Below are 23,152 nucleotides of genomic sequence, written 5' to 3' on the forward strand. Positions count from 1 at the left end.
AAATAAAATACAATGTATCATCACTAACAAACCTAACTGTACATGATTTGACATCAAACAAGTATTATGACTTTTCCTTCTTCTAAAGGACAGTTCTCTCTGCCATTAAGAATTGTATTTTTCCATTTACCACATATGGTCCATATGGCCCAACATTAAGGACCTCCCATCCTATTCAGAGTGTATGGTGACAAGGGGGAGCTGCTTTTTCTGCCGTCACAACCTTCGCCTGCTCTAGTGACACATTCCCATGTGATGGTGTCACATTCCTGAGGGCTTATCAACTGCTTGTGACCAAGAACTGGTAAACTATCTACTCTAGGATGTCAGTCTATAATCCATTTCTGGTGGGTTCCCTAAGAATTCTCTCTCCAGAGAACCTCTTTCCTCCTCACCCACCACCACTTCAGGCCTAGACTGACTCCTGCTACCCTCACCTGCCTACCCCTTCACCCAGTCATGCTCCTGAACATTCCCAAGACCTTTCCCACTTCAAAAGTCAGATACAGATAAACACTTCCAGCCTCCTATAATTCAAACAGTTGCCTATTTGGCTCAGTATTCCCAAAGAATGAGACCATTTCAAAGATGTTTGCCAACCATCCCTCTGCCCATGGGAGAGCAGACAGGCCCCTATTATTTTTCAATAAGTCAGAACTTTAGAATAAGAATGGCACTCAGAACCAGACATGGTGCTTGCCTGTAATCCCTGTGACTTAGGAGGCTGAGGTAGGATGATAGCAAGTTTGACACCAGCCTGGACAACTTAGCAAGAACCTGTCTCAAAAAGAAAAAACAGAAAGGGTTGTGGATGTAGCACAGTAGTAGAGCACACCTGGGTTCAATCCCCAGTACCACAAAAAAAAAAAATAGCCCTCAGCCCTCAGAGATCAGTCAAAGTTGTACAATACTTTATAGAAGAGATGATAGACCAGAAAGGGACAAGATTGCCTTGGTATAGGTTGGAGGTGTAGCTCTGTGGTACAGTACATGTTTAGCATTCACAAAGCTCTAGGTTGAATCAATACACACACACACACACACACACACACACACACACACACACACACCCAGGAAAGCTAGAAGCAGAACCTAAACTACAACCCTTCAAATCCAAAAAGTCCCCTTTGCACAATTCCCCCAATACGTCATCATCTCAACAAGAAACTAGATCAATGTTCATATTCCTGCCAAGGTATAAACAGGAGCCTATATTAGTTAGGTCTAAGTAGCCCCCAAACAATTTTTGCTTGCTAACAAGTAATTATTATGTGTCTATGAGCATGGCAAAGCCAAGCAAGTTATTGGCTCAACCAGGTGGAAAATGCAACTATCCTTAAGGCAGTGGTCTGACACTAGCAAGAGGGTGACACAGGAAGCCAGCTGCAAAACAAGAGTTAGGCCAGCCCCAAGCTGGCAGAACACAAACAACGTAACAGGTGGCCATCCCTACACAGCCCCAACAGCCTGAATTCTCTCTAATCATTTTTCTTGACTCATGATCTTTTAGAAGGGAGGCTAAAGGGAGGTTAGCAACTATTGGAATGGGGAAAGGGCCAAACATTTAAAGATGAACCTTCATTGCTAGCCTCAGAAATCTGACCTAAGCATCACCAGAGCTTAAGTCCAGGTTTTATGAAAGAACATCTCCCTCCCCTTCCCATACCCCACTCTGTACATAGTCTAAAATCAAAGTCTTCTACCTTCTGTTTAAGTCCTGTGCATGTTACTCATTATCTGAGTAATATTTTCAGAGTCACTTGACTCTTTTGAGTCTTGGTTTCCCCGTATGAGAAAATGGGGATAATTCCTAACCTGACAACAGGAGAGACTTAATGAATATCAAGTGATATAATAATAGTGGTAAATGGAGGGGAACTTTATAGCCAGGCATGGTGACACACTCCTACCATCCCAGCTACATGAGAGATTAAGACAGGAATATAGCAATTTTGAGACCAGTCTGGGCAACTTAGCAATAAGATCCTGCCTCAAAATAAAAATGTTAAAAAGGGCTTTACAACTATGAAGAATATTACAAATGTAGAAAATCAGCACCACTTATATTGGGGAATTTTGTTTTTGGTCCAGACAAGGTAAAAAAAGTTTAAAAACACTGAAAAATAATTACAGAGAAATACCAGTCAACATGTAAGAGGATTCCTTCAATTCATATCTGAGTTGTCTATTTAATTAGGGAACTACTTGGAATGTAGGCAGCTATCCCCTAAACTTATAACTCCCTCCCAGCTTCCTAATCCTATTTCCTAATTCTTTTTTGGGCCGCTCAAGAGCTGGAGGTTTCAGAGGATCTTGCCCAGGAAGACCCTTTCAAGATATTCTTTGGCACTGACTATTCCTGCCAAAGGTTGAATCCCAAGGGAGTGTCGGGAAGGGAGGAATATTCAAACGCTCCCTGGAATATAGTCCACAGAGAACACTGTCACACAAGGTCATATCTGCCTCCAGTCTAAGAACAGCTGTACCCCTCCAATCCCTGTTTCACAAATTTGTCACCCTGACCTGAGTTCACAGCCTGAAGGGTGGATCAGTGAGGTCACAAATAACTTGTGAAGTAGAAGTCTATCATATCCATTACTTCAGAGGGCAACAATTCATCATTTTCCTTGTGATTAAAATCAGTTACACATCAACTAAAAGTAATACCCACAAGCAATAGTAATACCCACAATCTAACCACTTTAATTTGGGAATTTGGGGGGTATGTCTACCCAATAATTATATCTTATGTGGACTATCATAAGAGTCAAGGGAGTTTGTATTCCCTGAGCTCACATGACTTAGGGCAGGCAGTCCACAGGTAGCTGGAATAAGGTTTGTTATGGATAGTTGAGAGCCAATTATATGGCAATGCTTCATTGGTCCCCAATGGTCTATAAATGAGCTATTCCACAGAAGTGAACTTTTCTTGATAACTGAGGCTTGCCCTTTTAAGGATCATAACCATTCTTAATGGTGAGCTGAAAGTCTTTCATCTACTGACACACTCTATTGCCTTTGTCAACAGAAGCTATTAAAACATGATTTAAACTACTCTAGGCATCTGAATTCTGTACGCATGATTTTCTACAGAGGTAACATTTGAGGACTTTCCAATTTTACCTTATCCAAATTTCTTCCAACTCCAAGGCTAGCACTATCATTCTCACTTCATCAACAGGAGAACAGGAGGCTCAGGGAGGTTAAGGAACTTCCTCAAGGTTGTGCAGCCAGTAAGTATAGAAACACAAAACTTCATACAAGTGTGGCCTACAGTAAGTGCCTGGAGATACAGGGGATCCAAGTTTTCTTAAACGGCCAAAATAATATTTAAATATCATTCCATTTCCCTTTTTAGAGGCTGATCTCAGAGCTTTGCTCTCCCTGCCCCATAAGGATTCAAAAAGCTCCAATCACTCAGTCTGCAAGCAGCTTCCTGTTTGTCTGAAGGGGAAGGCAATAATGCCTGCAGTGGCCTGTAGGCCCAGCCCAGCCAGGGTCAACCTCTGGTGGCAGAGGCTCCAGGATTAAAGGCGGGGCAAGAAGAAGCTCTGCTCCACCCACCATGGAAGTCTGGGAACTGGGAACTAAGAAGGCAAGAGAAGGGTGGGGCCTGCCATGAGTGGGCAGAAGCGAGCCAGCATTTCTGGTAATTCTGCTTCTCCTCTCCCAGCTTGGCTCCTTCAACATGATCAATATCCTCAAGCTAACAAGGTTTCTAAGACCAGGACCAGTGGTCACATACGCTACATTAAAAATATAGAAAATTATGCTCTATTTGTGTAATATGAATTGAATTGCATTCTGCTGTCATATATAACTAATTAGAATAAATAAAATTTTAAAAATATAGCAGGTATATAAATTTCACAAATCTCTATTTCCTTAAACTCTTCAACTAGGTGGCTCAGCTACAGATGAGCACTCTGCAAAATTCCACTTTTCTACCACCTGGACAAGATTGCTGCTGTGCATGCAGAAGGAGGGAGGGAAGATTCTAATTCAGCTTCACTGATTAATGACAGACCTTCCCACTGCTCTTCTTTGGAAAAATGTGTACCCACCACCAACACACACACACACACACACACACACACACACACAGATACACATACATTCGAAGTTTCTTTCCTTTACCTCAGACAGTTCCATGAGCCAGATGTCTGATGAGCAGGGTTCTCAGTTAGGAATTACCTGCAATCAAAGGACCCCAAACTGGCAAAACCACAGAACCAGAGATGGGACCACCACTTTATTCACAGGAAAGTGTCTTACCTATCCACCAATAACTCCAACATCAATTAGACACATGTGAAATTACAGTAATATCTAGAACTATGCTCTACTGAACATCGAAAGGGGAGCATGCTTTATCCCAACAGCAGGGTCCACAAATCCCATCTTGTTCAGAAAGACTTCACTCCTAAGAAAGCAAGCTTTTACAATGCCATTATTTTCCATTCAATGAATATGGACCCTTTATTTGTACAGATGTTATGTGTTCTTCTCATTTGTTAATTTGCTTATTAAGGAGCCCAAAGAGAATTTAAAATCTGGTTTGACCAAAAAAAATGGCCACCACATAATAAGGCAAAAAATCAAGTTGGAGAACAATATGAATTAGTGTTACTTGTGTGTTTAAAGATACATATGTATGAATGCATTGAAAAATACATTTACATCAATGGTTAATGGTGGTTTACTCTGGAAAGTAGAGTCAGAGATAGAAGACAAGGACTTTTTATTTTTCAGTACTGTTTCATTTATTACAAAAATATATATTAGTTTCATAATGAAAAAAACTAATCCAAAATTATACAATAAAGTCTATTTTTATTTAAGTCTGCCCAACAAACAACTGTCTGTTAACATTCCTTGTACAGTGTCTATCTCAGCACTGCAAAGATAGACAGGAAAAATAACTGCTTTAAAAATAAGGTAACCTTCAGAATCTCTACTATAGGGCATCCAACCTTACCTAGTAAGCCTAAACCTATACTTCCTAAATGCTGGTCATGCTCTTCCTTCCAGAGCAAGAGAAAAAAATCCTCCTATTGCCCCTCAAATAAGCCTACCTTGAGCAGAACATGTTTGAATCTGTAAATATATATAGCTCTGGGCCTTCAGTCAGGCTCGGGGGTAGTGGTGATGGTGGTGCCAACAGCTGGAGTGAACAGCTGCTGGGTTCCCTAACATGATGATCTCCAGGACTTCCCTGCTATCCTTCCTGATCCATGACTGGCTCTGCTCATCCCTGAGCACAGAGGCCAACCCAATTCCTAAACTTTGGAGCACAAATCACTTAGGATTATATTATACAAGGCAGCCCTGCTGGCCATGCAAAAGGAGAGTGCACATAAAAACATTAAAAACTGGGTAATGCCTCAAATATATACTCCATGGTCAAACTCTGGGCTGTTTCAAAAAGGCAGACAGAAGTGCTTTCATGGCTGCCTGTTCGAATCCACTAAAAGCTTTGATTCAAATATTCCCCTTGGCATGAACACTACTGTATTATGTGAAGACGTGGAAAAAGGGAGTGGAAATTGGCTGTGAACAAGCTGGCAACTCACAGATAAACAGGCTCTCCAAGGTGCATAAGAGGGACAACGCCTTCTCATTCCCTACCACTACTAAGCCCCATTCTGCCAGGATCCAGATAGGTTCACATTAGGTAGTTTCAAGTACACCACTGGGAATGTTTGGCTAACTGGCAAACCTAGCTAAAGGAATCTAAGACAATTCCAACTTGACAAGAGTCTATTCAACAAATATTGTATATATCTATTCAACAAATATTTGTTGAGAACCTCCTCTATGCCACTATGTTAAGTAATGGGGATACACTGGGTAATGGAACAGAAACCATCTTTGTTCTTATTCTAGTGGACCAGGCTAAGGTAATGGACAGACAACTCTCCTGAGAGCTTCAGCTTCAAGACCAACTTCTGCTCCAGACTTATTACATGACTTCGAATGAGTCATTTTATCTTGCTATGTTTTAAGGTTAACCAACAGATCTTCAACAGGCTCAGGTAATTTGCTTCTTTATAAAACATAAAATCCTGGAGTAGACTAGGAGTTTGCAAATGTCTAAGACAGCAACAAGTATGTGGTGAAAACAAAAAGAATACTAGATCAAAAATCTCCACTCAAAGATCTTAAATTTAGCTTGCAGGTTTCCCCAAGAGCCAGTTGTCCCACAAAGGTAGAATTGGAAAGCCTCTGAAGAGTGTATAGGCAATGAAAGACATGAAGATCTGTCCTAACATTGCATGGCAGGCTTGGGCCCAGGAGAACTGAAAGGTACCAGTTTCACTGCAGCTTCTATAACACTTCTACGTCCATCTAAAAGGATATTAGGAAACCCTCTATTCTACTACCATTTGTTTGATGCTAAAGAGCTAAGTAAACTGGGCACAGTGGTGCACACCCATAATCCCAGCTATTCAGGAAGGTGAGGCAGGAGGATTACAAATTCCAGGCCAGCCTGAGCAACTTAGCTACATGCTATCTCAAAATCAAAAAGTGTGGGGGATGTAGCTCAGTCGTAGTGCAGTTGCCTAGCATTTGTGAGGTCCTCAGTCTGATCCTCAATAATGTAAAAGAAAAAAAGGGTAAGAAGAAGGTGGTACCTCCCCACCTCTTTCTTTCTCCCTAGTCATTTCTCGCCATTCTTGAGCAGGATTATGCTGGAGATAGTTGGAGCTATGCTGCTCAGATGGACAGGGAAATGGTACCTCCTTGCATGCCTCCTAATAAAGAGAATGAGGCTGTTGAGCCCCTATGTGGGGGGATCAGAGAAACTAGCATCTGGCATTCATGGCTCAGAGAAGGCTTGATGGGATACACACATGACAAAATTTTAAGAGACCAACTAGAACAAAATTTCTGGAATATCCTGGGCCTACCACTCATTCCTCTGGGTCTTATACCTCTCAGAGCATATTCAGAAGCATGAACATTCTGAATGAATCCTCAATATATATAACCTAAAGAAGTAGGGTACTATTACCCTTTCCATTCCACAAATGGGAAACTAAGATCTGGAATATTTTAAGAAGTTTGCAAAGTTGGGTGTGGCGGTGCATGCCTATACTCCTAGTTACTTGGGAGGCTGAGGCAGGAGGATCACTTGGTCCAGGAATTTAAGGCCATCCTAGACAACATAGCAAGATCCTATCAAACCAAACACAAAAGAAAAATGAGAAAGAAAATAAAAGAAGTTTGCAATGGTGAGTTGAGACCAGCCAGGCTTTCTCTGTACTTATACTCAGGCCTCTCTTCCTTATAAGTACAAATTCACTCTCCCCTTCTTTGTGCTGTTTCTTCTATGACTGGTGCGTAGCATATTCTACCAGGTGCTCAACCAGTGCTGTGGGATTCCTTGCATACATTGCTGCTGCTGCTCTTCTCCATGTCTATCACTGATTAAACAGTCTTCAAAGGTTTAACTTTCCATAACCATCTGCAACTGGAGATGGCCTCCTCTTGAGGCAAGAGAAGTTAGAAGCTTTCAAATCCACAAGTTTGCCACAGGAGAAAGTCTGGGAGTTCAGATGGTTGCAAAACCATGATAAACATCATAACAGAGTTCTTAACTAAGTACACTGGGCACACAGAAGTTGATGCAATTAATCTACTTAGGAGTATTAAGTAAAGCTTCCAGGGTTTGAGGATGTAGTTCAGTGGTATAATGGGTGTGTAGCTTGTGCGAGGCCCTATGTTTGATCCAAAGTGTCAAGGGAAAAAAAAAGAGGAAAGTCTCAAGCATAGGTAGGGAAAGTGAAGAGGAAGCACCTAACATTTCAAGCTGAAAAAAAGAAGCATAGGATAAAGCAAAAAGAAATAAAAAGGCATGATGGCTTTACCACAGTTTAAAAAAAAGAGAGAGAGAGAGAATTATAGCTTACTTGGGAAACCCTGATCCCACAAAGCTGAAACATAGTGTGAGTGTGGGAATAAGTGGGAGATGAGCATAGAAAGGGAGGGAGAATGGGGCCAGGTATCAGAGGGCCCTCCCTACATGCCAGACTAAAAGGTTCAAATTTTCTTATGTTTGCATAACTTGTTAAAACTGAGAGTAACCTAAATGACCCCCAAAGGGAATAGTTAACCAAATCTGTCATAGTCATTGGATGAAGTTTTATAAAGCCATTAAAATATTCATTTTTTAAAATCTAACATTTGGGCTGCGGTTGTAGCTTAGTGGTAGAGTGCTTGACTAACTTTTGAGGCACTGGGTCCAATTCGCAGCACCATATAAAAATAAATAAATAAAGGTATTGTGTCCATCTACAACTAAAAAAATTAAGAATAAAAATGAATAGCATTTATCTAAGCTTTTAGTGATATGTTTAATAGGAGGAAAGAAGTAGGACTTTTTATGCACACTATGATTTCATCATGGAAAACTAAGGTACAAAAACACGATGTGACAAGAAATACAAATAATAATTGCTATGTTAAAGTGGTGGGTTTATGAATGATTTTCTCCCTGTATTCACAAAACATTGTCATATGCCATGCTGGGTTTTATCAAAAGGGGAGATATGAAAATTTAAAAAAAACACTCTTCTTCCATTTGATTTCATATTTCTTCTCCTTCATCCTCCTGCTTGCCTACCCTAACTCATCAAGACCACTTTGATCTACCATCTGCAACTGGCATCCTTAACAATCCATATGAGGCCCCTAAGAAGAAGAAGAAGTTGCCAATAAGGCAGCTGCTCACAGAAGCAAGCTCCTTCATGACCCAGAGGCCATTCCAGCTCGATGCTGGGAAACAAATTTGCTCCCAACAGCATTGTCCAGCTCTACCCAACTAAGTCTTCTCTATTAAAACTGCATTTGGAATTTGTTCCTAAAGAATGGTATATAGGTGCCAATACTTCTATCTTGCCCTCCATCCAGAGGCTCAGAGCAGGTGAGGCTCATGTTCATGGTCACTCCTAGGTGGCTGAGAGACAACCTGGAGGCCCTGATTCACAAGCAAGCACTGGACAAAATGACAGTGAAAAAAGAAGAGGAAGAAGTGATGTAGGAGGGAAAGATAGGGTAAAAACAGATCCAGACAAGGGCACAGCATCCCCAGAAACTTGCTTATGCCATATCATCCTAGCAAAAAATTCAGAATCCCCTTTCCTTTTATTTATATTTCTAACCCATATTCATAAAATGCAGGACTAGTTGAAAACCCAACACTAAGCACTAGGCATGTGGCAAAAACTCCCTGGCTAGAAATTCCTCCACCCAAACCCACATTACCTAGTTTTCCTCATCCAAGGGCAACATAGACACCAGTGACTCAGACAGAGGAAGGGGAAGGGGAGCTTAGCAATTTAAGACTCAGCCAAAAGCAATTGCATAGCCTCAAGGAGAAGGATGTTGTAGGGGTGGGGGGTAGAGGAAGTCAAATCTCATTTATGCTCAGTTTTGGTTTGTTTCTTGGTCTTCCCCTTCCCTGATGGAAGAATGACCAATCCAAGGGTCTTGTATTCTTCCTGGAGTCACCAATGACCAAAAATAGCCAGCAACTGTAGTCTTCAGGCTGGACTCCAAGGCCCCACCCAAGGCACTCAGTCAACAGTTGCTTTTCCAAGCCAGGCTCCCCACAGCAAGTTCAGTGGTAGCTCAGGGCAGAGCTCACTGAAATAAATGGGGCCACTTATATATTGATAGCTGGGGTGAAAATAACACCCTTGACGCCATTCTAAAGGGGAATAATGGCAACTTCTACAATCATTACTGTTTGCTGTTACACTCTTTCCAAGAACCCTCTCTTAAAGGGTTCAGAATTTCTTAAAATTTATCAGAATGTCAGAAAAAGATAGTATCTCCATTTCACAGAGAAGGAAACTAAGGTTCATAAAAAACGTTGTGTCCAAAGTCACAAAGGCAGAGACTAAAACTTAGATATGCTGATTCAGTCCACTATTCTTTCCACTATACCATTTCTACTAAAATGTATACTTTAAAGAAAGATATCAGACAAGTGCTCCAAGCTTGAAATGTCAAAGGCTCGACTCTTCTAACCTAAGCTCAGGGCTGGGATAGGGACCTTGGACTAAGCCCTCTCGGGAAATCCAAGCAAGAATGCTAGGCATACAACAGGCATATGCCAAAAACTGGACTTACCAACTTACTTACTTACTTTACCTACTCCAAAGGAATAGTTTCAGATGTTGAGAGTCCCAGCCCCACCCAACCCCCACACTCCAAGCCTTTTCAGGCTAAACAAGACCACTCCTAGATTGTCAGAATTCTAGGTAAGAAGCTAGAGAGGGGTGACCATGAAGGGTCAAGAGAACAAGAAGAGATAAGAAAGTAGGGTGGGGAAATCACAGTCATTCCAGAGCTCTCTCATCTTTCTCTCTCTCATTCCCCATTCCTACCCCTGTTAGGGCTCTAACCAAGGAGAAAAGATTGCAGGTAGCCTTGCATAAATTTGAAGAAGGCGTTCCCTGTACTGAAGGAGAACAGGGCACTAGTTGAGGTGAGGGGGCCATTTGAGGGGGGAGAAAAATAGCCAAATAAGGCAGACTTGACTGGTAGGGAATCATCAGGAAAGGTTCCAGAAGCTGACGTCGCAGGGAGGAAGCCTTTAGTCATCGGTTTCCTCTGGCAACTGGACTAAGGCCAGGAGGCAAACTCCCAATCTTAGGAAAATGCCCAAGCTATGGCAGCGAAAAAGACAAGTAGGCTAGATTTTTCCTAGACCCACCTCAGGCCCTCCTCAAACAGCTCTCCAAGTACCCAAAGCAGAGATGCGATATTCAAAAATGGCTGGTGTTCTGTTCTCACCAAGCATATGCTAGATCCACCATGATCCAGAAACCAAGGAGAATAAGGAACCAGAGAAAAGGGGCTTTTCTCTACTACATCTACATACAATTAATATTGCTGATATGTTCATGTAGGGGAAATGAAAAATTAAAAGGCAAAGTGGTCACGTGACTTTTGTTTTCATTAAGGAAACTTCTAAGGGCTAGTCAGTCTCTCACAAGTATCTACAATGATGTTTAAAGAGGAGTTCAGCTCACTGTAAATCCTTATAGATAGCAAACTAATGATACCATATTGGCTGTTTACCTTGACACCCACCCTCCAACTCCATACCACAGATTAGTCAATCTCAGTTAAAGATTACAAGTAAGAAAGAGCCTCGTTGTATACTTCATCAAAAACCCAGGCTGAGAGTTCTGAAAAAGGACTAGGCCAGGTGTGGGGCAGATTAGACCAAAAAAGTAAGATCCAAAACTATCTAAACATAATTAACTCAAGAAAAATAAGACTTGCCGGGTGTGGTGGCACGTGCCTATAATCCCAGCAGCTTGGTAGGCTGAGACAGGAAGATAGCAAGTTCAAAGCCAGCCTTAGCAATTTAGCAAGGGCCTGAGCAACTTAGTGAGAACCTATCTCAAAATAAAAAGTAAAAATGGGCTGAGGATGTGACTCAGTGGTTAACTGCCCCTAAATTCAATCTCCAGTACAAGAAAGAAAAAGAGAGAGAGAGAGAGAGAGAGAGAGAGACAGACAGACAGACTTCATTTTTCCCCAGGTATTTAGGGGAAGCCAAAACTAAAGAGGGATAAAAAAATGCTGACCAAACCTGACTAGATAAGCCTTCTTCTCCCTCCTTGGATTATATGGTGTTTTTTGTTGTTGTTGTTTGTTTATTTTTGTTTCTGTATTGGGGATTGAACTCCAGGGCACCCTACCCCTAAGCCAAAGCTTTTTATTTTATTTTTTATTTTTGACAGTGTCTTACTAAAATTACTGAGGTTGACCTCAAATTTGCAATCCTCCTGCCTCAGTCTTCCTGTTGGGATTATAGGAATGAGCCACCACACCCAGTTAATATTTGGTTTTGTATGACCAAATACTCATAATCTCAACTCTTCTGATTTGGTCTTGATCAATGCCCTGAACACACAAAGTATCTAGCAAATTCCCACAATGCAAAAGTGTTGCCAGGTATGGGAAGAAATGCCAGCATTCAAAGTCACCAATCCCACTAGGTGAAATGGTGCATGCCCTATAGTCTCAGCTACTTGGAAGGCTGAGGCAATAGGATCACAAACCTAAGGCCAGACTGGGAAACTTAGTGACATTCTATCTCAAACAAATTTTAAAAGACTGGGAATGTAGTGCAGAGGTAGAGTATTACACAGAGATTGTGGGGGAGTCACCAATCCCAGGAGCTCACTGACAAAACAGTACTAAGCAGAAACAGAGCCATTTACCATACTAGTAGCCCTTACCTTATGCTACAAATCCACTGAAAGGAGCAACAACTCTGGAGTCTCTGTCATCAGCCACAGCCAAATCTGTGCTTTGAAAATCACCCAAAAGGCCTTGTCTCCAGATTCAAGACACAAATGCCACAACTGATCCCTGGCCAAAAAGTGCCACAGTCCTTGACCTATCACAACCACACACACTGAGAATTCTTTCTCCTATCTCCCCCTTTTCCCAAATACCTGATCTTGTAGCAAAACCACTGGAAGAAGTGAAAGCTGTTTCTAGTCTGCTGACCTAAACAGAATCCTCAATGAGCTCTATTCCTTGATTCTGATGGAAACATGAAGGAAGGACCCTTTTATATACCTACTTGGACAAGAAAGATAACAGATTTGTTTTGTTTTGTTATTTTGTTTTGTTTGTTTTTTGTTTTGTTTTTGGTGCCAGGGATTGAATCCAGGGGCACTTAACTACTGAGCCACATACTCAGCCCTTTTTATTTATTTATTTATTTATTTATTTATTTATTTGAATTTTGAGACAGGGTCTCATTAAGTTGCTTAGGACCTCGCTTAGTTACTGAGGCTGGCCTCGAACTTGCAACCCTCCAGTCTCAACCTTCCAAGCTGTTTATTATAGGCATGTGCCACTGTACTGGGTAAATGACAACAAATTTATAAAAATAAATTCACACAATTCTGGAAAACCCACGGTACAGTCTTCCCCACAGACTTCTTTAAAAAAAAAAAAAAACCTTTAAACAATTTGCCATATTTTATTGGTGCATTATAATTATGCATAATAGTGGGATTTTTGTGATATATTCATACTTGCACATTATATAACAATGTCATTTGGTCAATATATTTCCCCAGTATTTCCTCTTTCCCTTCCCTCCTGCCTCCCCCTTGTCCCTTTCCTCTATTCTATTGGTTTCTCTTGGATTTTTATGAGATGCTCCCAAACCTCTCTTTTCCATTTTTTCTGCTCTAGCTTCCACATGTGAAAAAATAAATGACCATGACTTTCTGAGTTTGGCTTATTTTGCTTAACTTGATGTTCTGCATCCATTTTCCTACAAATGACATATTTTCATTCTTCTTTACAAATGAGCCCACAGATCTTTTCAGAAGGTCTGCCATTTAAGAACAGACTATTAGCTCTAAATAATTCTTGAAAGATACCAACAACTTAGTATATGTATCCATGTACATTTCTGTAGCTCCCTTTGATAGAATCAGCACCTTAAGCCTGCCTTTATTTCAAATAAATTCACTTTCATGAGGGTGCTAATCTAGGGTCACATGTTTTATATCCATGTACAAAAGCCACATCACTTTTCCAACCAGAATATCCATTGCCTCAAGTATATATATCCTTTAAGGCCTTGTTAATATCCTAGTAAACCCTTCCTTATCAAAATCTATAGACAATCCTAGGCATACATTTGTCTCAAACCGTTTATAATTGGGTTAACCCTAAATCCCCATTTAAGTAGATTTTTAATAGTTTTTTAGTTGTAAATGGAGTTTTTTATTTTTATATGTGGTGCTGAGAATCAAACCCAGTGCCTCACACATGCTAGGCAAACACTCTACCACTGAGCTACAATCCAGGCCCTTAAGTAGATATTTGAATGCAGCAACTACATCCTCTATTCATTTGTTTATACCATCTACAGTGAAAGCTCATAGAAGTCACTCAATAAATGATAGGAATACAGCTTCCTGTGTCAGGCACAGTGGCTCATGCCTATAATCCCAGCAACCAGGAGATTGAGGCAAGAGGATTGCCAAATTCAAGGTTAGCCTCAGCAACTTAGTGAGGCCCTAAGCAATTTAGTGACACTCTGTCTCAAAATGAAAAATAAAAAGGGATAGGCATGTGGCTCAGTGGTTTCAAGTGGCTCAGTGGTTTCAAGTGGCTCTTAAACTAAATTCCCCCATATAAAAAAGAAATAAGAAAGAAGAGAATGCAGCTTCCTGCTTTCCTTCTTATTCATCCTATCTAGCAGAGGGTTGGACATAATAAATAATAAATCATGGGGCTGTGGTTGTAGCTTAGTGGTAGAGCACTTGCCTAGCATGTCTAAGGCACTGGGTTCAATTCTCAGCACCACATAAAAATAAACAAAAGTATTGTATCCACCTACAACTAAAAAAAGTAAATATATTAATAATAAATCATTTATTCACTTTACCAATAATCATATCAACATTATATCAGTATATAACAGTTATACCAATAATAATACATATAATTAATGTTTGTATAGCATTATTAGATGCTAGGCACAGTCATAAGCACTTTATAATGAGTTACCTCATTTAATTCTCACAACAACCCTATGATACAAGAATCATTATTATCTTCACTTTTGAGGAAAATGAAGCACAGAAATCAGTAATTTAGGCAGACACAGTGTTCTATACCTACAGTTCAGTTACTCTAGAGGCTCAGGGAAGAGGATTAATAACTTGAGCCCAGGAGATTGAGATGAGCATGGATAAACACAGTGAGATCCCATCTCAAAAAAAAAAGAAAAAAGAAAGAAAGAACAGAACTTTAGAAAAATGGAAAGAGAAAATGATGGGAAGGAAAGGAAAAAGATATTAAGTAACTTGCCCAAGGCTACACAGCTAGTTATTCACACTTTGGGGATTTGAGTCCAAGCAGTCTGGTTCTACAGTCTGTTCTTTTCAATACTATTGTGTGCTCCCATCTATGAAAGCCTGGAAAGTCCATTTTTGGCTAGCTACCTACCACTGACTTTGCCTACAAGCACCTAGAAGTTAGTGGGGAGAGTTGAGGCCAGGAGTCTCCAGTCTGTATCCAAAAGGGTTTCTATGGCAGCAAATATTGTCACCAAACGGGAAAGGAAAGTACCATAATGTTCTCTTAACTCAAGGGACAGGTCAATTGTAGAACACTGAGTCAGAATTCAAAGAAGTCAGAGCTCTAAACTAAAAAGGGCAAAGAGAAAGAGGGGAATTTGGGTTAGGGGCAGGCAGAAAGAGAAGAAAGTCATTCTAAGGTCCCAGAAGAACTGAGTCACCCACTCACTGGAACCTGCCACAGCAGAAGGTATTTAGGGGAACTCCATTGCAGCCATCTTGTTAATGTAATCACCATGGAGCCAATTCTCTGGAAGTTTATGCCCCCTGGGTGAAAAGACTTTTCTTCCCAAAGCAGTGGGAAGATCTTCAGTGGGAGATCACTAACTTGGGATTTAAGAAAGTCAAGTTCTCCTTTCCAATTTATGGAACCCCTAACAAGCTACCTAAGCCCGCTGGCCATCAAGCCAGAGAATATATAACTCTACTCCCTAAAGATTCTTAGGACAGCATGATCTGGTCTCTAGCAAGAAAACACAGCAGGTTTCCCTTTTTTCAGCCTACACATCTGCTTCCACTATCCTTTACAGCCAAAGCAAAATACCTTCCTAGGAAATGCTACAAAGAGTACCTAAAATCAGAGCCTGAATCATCTCTGTATAAAGAAGCCCCTGAGGTCAGCTCCAAACACTCAGGGCTTGTTCTTTCCCTGACCATCATGGTCAAGTCAACTCCAGCATAGAGGGAGAAAACAGAACTCCTTGGAGTGAGCACCTTTTAGAAAGCAGGTATTTAAAGTTCCTCCCCTATACTGGCAGCTGGGCAGGTTGGATTTAGTCCTGGCCTATTACTAATTCATTCAAATCTCTTCCCTTTTTTGTGCCCTGACGTCCTCATTGAAAACATACAGGCTAAACTGGAAGGTTTAAGGCCAACTTAAATGTCCTGTGGTGAAATACCTCTGGATGGTGAGAAACCCTAACCAACCAGAACAATCACTTAAAGGAAAGCTTAAGGCTGGGAAGCTCTGGGTTATTTTAAGTGCATTTGAAAAGCTGCACTCCACATAGCTAGTCCCCAGCTTTGCTTATGTCTTCCAGCTTCTCAGTGTCTACCAATGTATCTAACTATCACTCTCACCTGGTTAGAAAGAAATTTGAAACTTTACCTAGTATCTTCATGGCCTTTCAGCAGAACTGTAGGGGGTCTACCCTACCCTCAGGCAGGCCCTGGGAAATGTTTGAAGAAAGGCAGGGGAACCTATAAAGCTTATATTTTCTCTCCATTTCTTTCTTTCCTTAGTAAAGCACAGTTTTTTCCCCTCCAAGGACTTGGGAAGAAAGAGGCAAGAGTGCTCACCCGGGTCTTGTCAGGTCAACTAATGAAACAAATCAACTCCCAAATGAGAAAATCTCCATTCTGAACTTGCTCTGGAAGTAACAGCACTCCAGAAGTTTAGGGAAACAAGATACATTTTAGCAAACTGTCCAATGTTGTATCCCCTGGCACTGCCTGGTACATAGAAGTTACTCAAATTTTTAGGAAAGATTGTCTGAAGAAATGAAGATAGGAACAGACGCCCCAAGGAGTACCATCAAGGGCTGGGGATGTGGCTCAAGTGGTAGAGTGCTCGCCTAGCATGTGTGAGGCACTGGGTTCGATTCTCAGCACCACATAAAAATAAAATAAAGACATTGTATCCACCTAAAACTAAAAAAATACATATTAAAAAAAGGAGTACCCTCAAGGCTCTCAAGAACATCATTCCTAGATGGGTCCCTTGAGTTTTTTACCTAGTACTAGAGACACTGAGAGACTGAAGAAAGAACTTAAGAAAGGGCCTGCTTCATTTGGATCACTTTACAGAGGACAAGAATAAGGATCTTGGGGCTGGGGTTGTGGCTCAGCAGTAGAGTGCCAGCCTAGTACATGCAAGGCCATGGGTTCAATCCTCAGCACCACATAAAAATAATTATAAAGGTATTGTGTCCAACTACAACTAAAAATAATATTTAAAAAAAAGAACAAGGATCTTCTTACATAAAAAAGGAATAAAAATTTTCAATATAGTTTTACTTTCCATTTCCCAGCACACACCTTTCAAATTCACATAATCCTGAGATAACCCTCCAAAGTGGCAGTTCCTATACCACACATTGGAACCTGGAATTAAAAAGGTTTTCGGCTCTGCCAAGCATGAAATGGGAGGAGGGATGAAGAGCAAAGCCAGTCAATCATGAAAACACCAGCCCCATCACTTGACCAACAGACTCCCCAAAGAAGACTACCTTTGTACTCTGGTGTGTGTGTGTGTTTCCTTTCAGGGCAAAAGAATGAGGTAGGGTAGCAGAAAGAAAAGATTGAGTTAAGAAAGAGGCACATGATAAATCCAGTTCTATCTTAGAAAAATCAGAGACTGACACAGGTCTATCTTTGAAGATCAGAGCAATTCTGTCCATGAAAGGCCCAACCCTGATAGTGTTGGTAGCCAAATCTTCTCCCCTCCAGGGACACTGAGTCTAGAAATTTCAGTAGGAATGTGACTCCCAGGAATACACAAAGGGACCTAAGAGAAGCTGTTGCCAAGCAACACTATTAGAACCGAGTTCAGAATAATCATAGCTGTCATCTCATCTCATCCAAAGAGAATTAGGTTTAGAGGCAGAGGGATAGACCAGATGACCTCTAAACATTTCTTCTAGCTCTACCATTCAGTAAAGCAGTTGCATGAGAAGAGGAGGTAAGAGAGAAGAAAGAACACCACCCTCAACATCTAGTAAAAAATGGAAAGTTAGCAGATTTATGGTCAATACCACTGACAGAGCAACATTCCTTCCTCAAGCCTAACATGGGAACATAGATTAGTTGGTGTCCTTGAGGATCCCACAAAGGCCCTCTTGCCCAACCAGCCCTTCTGTACCCAGAATGCTCTTCAAAGACAAGCCTTAAAAAATCCCAAAGATGGGTCATTATAATCCATGCTTTCAAGAAGTGTGCAGTGAACTAAAACATGAAAAAAATGAGAGGTAGAAGCCTCTCTCGTACAACCTCCATTCCTAATCACTTGCTCCACCCTGAAGTCCATAGGTAGGTCTGGTTCAAGGGTTGAAAGACTTAGATTCTGCCTCCTATTTACAAAGTACCACTTTAGTGCCACTTGAATGGCTCAAGTAATGTTAGGAATGGAAGGAGAATAAACAGTCTACATAGTCCCTGTTAAAGTTTAGCTGAATATAGACTGAGAAGCTCTCAAATACTTCAAGGAACTATGCTCTATGTCTGCTCACATGGATGATGCCATCAAATGACCACTCCATCACCATTCCCCTGACCAGTTGCTCTACGGCTAAAAACCCAGCAAATCAAAGAGATCTTACCAAGATTGACCCTCTAAGAACTAGACTCAAGTCCTAGCACTGCCACTGACGTACTGTATCATCTAAATTAGTCCTTCCCCATCATAAGTTTCAAGTTCCCCATCTGTACAATGGGAAGGATTGGACTTGATACTTATAAAAAGCCTTTTAAATGTTGACATTTAATAAATCATAAGGAGAGAGCCAAAAAACTCAAGAACATTTTGAAAATTCAAAATAATTTCTTTCTATGGAATCCAAGATAACTGCCAAATCTTTCTGATTTGGGGAAAAAATGTTAAATGAGGTAGGGAGATGGAAAAACCTTTTTACTCATAATTTTCTTATCACCAGAAATCACAGCTGACAGTTAATAAGCGTCTCCATTTTGGCTACTACGGCAGACTCAGGAAACTGGCAACCAGAAGCAGAGTCCAAGAATGGCAAGAAGGGGGCTGTGCATGTTTTAACACATTTAAAGGAGGCTGGCTTAACTAGGAGAAACAATTGGCTCTAAAAGTGAAACTGGCCCTGGAGAGACCAGAGACATGGTTCATATGAATGAATGGGTTTGATTTTTTCCACTACCTTTGTCTATCTGTCATACTCCAGAAATAGCCTAAAGCACACCAGTGGAGAAGGAGTGGTGAGAAAAGGGAATTTTCCCTTCTTCATTAAAGTTACTGGCTGGTATACAGTGAACTAGGGTGTGCCCCTGGATGGCTCAGCCTTGGGATGAGGAATAAGAAAAGTAACAAGAGGCACCTTGTGACATGCCCAAATCTTACCAAGAGACCACACAAATGCCAGCATAGGTCACTTTTCCCAAATTACATATTTCCTTTCATCTAGTGACAAAGAAGTCCTGAGAACAGTGCACAATTTGCTTTCTGCAAGAAAGTGAACTCAAACTTCAAGAACCAATGAATGAGCCATGGTAGTGGGTCAACGGAATGAGCATTAGTGGGCCTGAACCCCAATTGTGGCTCAGTACCATGCGCCCTTAGGCAGGGTACTTTCTTATAGGCCTAAATATTCTTATTAATATTTTTTGAAAAAGAGGATTACACTAGATAGTCTCCAAAGTCCCTTTTTCTATGGTCTTAACAGGCATGACATAGTTGTTCCCCCCCAAAATTGCCATTTCTTGAGTTTAACAGAATGAGGGTCTCTCTCTCTCTCAATATGCATAAAAATACTTCAGTACTCAGGTACTTTTAGCACCCCAGGCATGACTCCAAACATTCCTCTGTCTCCATATTTAGGGAAAGGATCAACACTCCTTTTTCCTATTTTGACTGAGTTGGGCTAGTTATTGCAACTTTGAGCTGACTTCCAGACCCATCAAGTTGTGTTTAAAGTTAGATGTCTCAGAATTGAGGATGAGATATACCACTAAAGAAGAGAGGCCACAGGATGGAGTCTAAATCAAACTGGACAAAGCCATACCTTAAGAAGAGGCAAGAACCAACAGAGTGAGATAGACAGAAAAGAGGCTTCTTGGAGGACATTTGTAGTCCTCTGTGTTGGCAGACAGTGGGTTTTCTCTCATCCTTTTGCAAAACCACTCTTACTTTGTAGGGGGAGGGGTTTGGTTAGAAAGTGTGGAAAAGTCCCATGTCATAAAACCACAGGCAATTCAAAAGAGATGGTGAAAATATATATTTGTTGAAAACTTGGTGTTTCTGAAGGAGAGTGTTCTGGAAAGGCAACAATGACTTGGCAGTGAGATTGGAATACAGCAATGTGGCAACTAAACCTCAGCATGCACCCAAAGAACTGGGTTCCCCAGTCTTCTCCTCTCATCCCATGGGCTCACAACCTTTCTCAAGGTTACTAGTCACTATCTCCAATCTACAAGGCTCAAGCAATCCCAGCATATATATATGGGAACACTGTACCTTGTAGGTCAGCCCAATAAGCTGCTTGACTCAAGCCAAGGTGGTCACTGAGCCTTCCTGAACAAGGGAAGGGCCCCAGCAGCCATTTGGCATGACTTGCACAAAAGCAAGCAGAGCTCATTAGTCAGGCACACCCCTCCCCCGCCCCTCCCTCCTGGGCATCCGGCCCCCCTAGGCCCCACTCCCAAGAGGCTTCTGCTCTTCTCATAACAGCCAGTGGGGTGGAGACCAGATCCCAAAATCAACCACCATTCTAGAAAGGTGTGGCCCCATAGGAGAGAACCTATTACACCTCAAAGAGCAGTCAAGAGGGGATAGAGAGGTGTTAAGTAATGGGAAGGCCAGGGATTTGGCAGGTAAAAGGGAGGAAGAAACTGGTCCTCTCTCCCAGTAGACTGAGTAGGCCTCTCCTGAGACTGGTGCCTAGTCAAGTGTTAGCACTCCTGGGTAAAAGGGGGTTATATGGATGATGAGTCCCTCTACATCTCTTTCCTCACCTCCTAGTGGGAAACAGCAGAAGCCGCCCTGGGTGGCTGTATGAAAGGTGGGGCCGGGGGGGTGCAGGATCCGCCCTGAGCAGGTCCCTCTCTACTCCCTGCTTCTCTCTATTCTCATAGCCCCTCTAGAAAAGTGGCAGCCTTGCCCCAAAAAGGCGCCAATTCCTGGGCCCTAGGAAGTGTACTCCTCACAACTTAAGTCCTCTGTCCCGAGTCCAGGGCCCTTTGGGGGACGAGGGTACCCCGAGCCGCCAACGAAACCTTCCCCACTGTCGCATCCCCGGATGCAGGGAACTGGAACCTGAGAAAAGGGGCCGGCCCCGCCCTGACCGCACTTCTAGCCTGGACATCCCCTCACTCACTAGGGCGCTCCAGACCAGGACCAGGTCTCCTCCCCACCTCGGGCCATGGCGGAGGGAGAGTGTGGCGTCCCAAGCAGGCCAGTGGCCGGCCAAGCCCATGGCCATTAACATAGGGCTACGAGGGTCAACTAGTACCCCAGGCGTCTACAGCGCCAACCCCCAGCACTCACCGTCTTGGGCATGGTGGCGGCAAAGGCGGCGGAGTTGAGGAAGTTTGGCTAGAAACTGTCGGGCAGCGCTGAGCACGTAGTACCCACGGCTTAGACTCCGGGGGCCGGGGGCTCGGATTGGGTCCCTCTCTAGCGTCGGGGAGACTGCTCGGCTTCCTGCTAACGGGCCACGACTTCACAAACCCCACCCAGGAAAGAGCCACCCCCGTTGCGCCGCCCGCTCCTTTATGTGGCCCGGCTTCCGCGCCGCTCCCCGCCCTTGCGCCCGCCTCCCCGCCTCCCCGCGGGCCGCTGGCCTTGCCCCGCCCAGCCTGGCCCTGCCCAGCCCAGCCAGCCTGGCCACGTGGGGGGCCAGGCTGGGCTTGGGCAGCCTAAATGGGGCTCTCACCCCGGATCAGGCCCATTCCTCTCCCACCTCCCTCCCAGTCCCCAGCCTCACACGTCCCGGCCATCCTGCCCCGCCCCCGCTCAGAGCCAGAGCGGGACCCTGGGCCGCACCCTGGCAGATGCTTAGGCAGCCCCTGACTGCAACTTTTCACTGATGAGGAACTCACTATCTATCACAGCCTGTTCCTCAATGCAATCCTGCCTCTTAGAAAGTTCCTCCTGGGCGCGTCTGAACTCTTTTTCTGTGTGACCTCCATCGTTGCGTTTCAGCTCTGTTCCCTGGAGCCACAACTATCCTCCTACAATCAAACAGCTCCTCAGAGGTCTGAAGATCCTATATCCCCCAGGAAACGTCTCTTGACTAAATGCCTTATTTCCGCCAAACTTCATCCATTCTCTTCTCTAGGATTCATATTTTCTCTGCATCTTTGTTAGGTCTTCATTTTCACAAAAACCTTTTCCCCCACATCTGTATTCTACTCACTTTTGTTCTATATCCCAGCCGCCACTCTTCTCAAATCAGCGTCCTCTTTCTTCAGCCCCCTCCCCAACACATTCCCTTTTTGATGAAGCTATAATTCCCTCAGGTGAGATGTACCTCTCTATTCCAGTCCCTTAGGGTGTGTCCATGAACTCCCTTTGTACTTCTTGTCAAGGTCACAGAGTCCCAAGACAGCAGTGTTGTAGCCTGCAGTTAACCTGGTTAAGTCTGAGTTTTAGTTTGAAAGTAACTGGCCATAGTCCTTTATTCTCCTCTCCACTGGCAATTGTGCAGAGGCATGGTTTGAGTATCTTTTGTGAAATAGGGCACCACATACCTTAGTGTGGGACAGTGGAAAGGACATTTGAGAGGGGTGGTCAGGACACCTTGCTTCTACTTGTAGCTCTGCCTCTACTTGTACCTCTGTATGGTCATGGTTAAGTATGTACTCCTCTCTGGACTTGAGTTTCCCATTCTGTAAGAAGGATTGAACCCCTGGGCTTCCAAGGTCCTTTCATTATAAAAGGATGGGAAAGGATGTAGAGTGGTTAGGACAACAGAGCAACCTAGTAGGGCTACATAAAGACTTGCATTTACATTCAGAAACCAACAGTTTTATTCCCTCTTCCTTGTTTTTCCCAACTTAACAGTGTGCATGAATCTATTTGCCTCAGTTTCTCTCACTACTGCCAAGATTCATTAATGGATTCTAGGATAAACAACGTTTCCCACTAAGACCATCTTCTTAAGCTGAACATTTGTTCTGAACACTAGCAGCACTTATCAGAAAATCTCAGCAACTAGGTTAGCAATGGCACTCCTTGGTACTGCCATGGCCCCTTTTTCCCCAGGAGCTCAAGGAACTCACGGATTCCTTCATTTGTGTTCATCTAGAGCCCACAGAGCTCAGCACTAGGCTAA

General features: G+C 42.6%; 1 protein-coding gene across 1 annotated transcript in view; it reads right to left on the minus strand.

The window, feature by feature from the left end:
- The window catches only part of Msn (moesin), a 71,656-nt gene extending 50,085 nt beyond the window's left edge, over window positions 1-21,571 (minus strand). Inside the window, exon 1 of the mRNA XM_077106394.1 lies at window positions 21,364-21,571. Within this exon, the coding sequence (XP_076962509.1) occupies window positions 21,364-21,375 (12 nt within the window). The 5' untranslated portion in view covers window positions 21,376-21,571. The remainder of the gene's footprint in view (window positions 1-21,363) is intronic.
- Window positions 21,572-23,152: the final 1,581 nt, after the last annotated feature.

Source organism: Callospermophilus lateralis, chromosome X (genome assembly GCF_048772815.1).
Source record: "Callospermophilus lateralis isolate mCalLat2 chromosome X, mCalLat2.hap1, whole genome shotgun sequence".
Lineage (NCBI taxonomy): Eukaryota > Metazoa > Chordata > Mammalia > Rodentia > Sciuridae > Callospermophilus > Callospermophilus lateralis.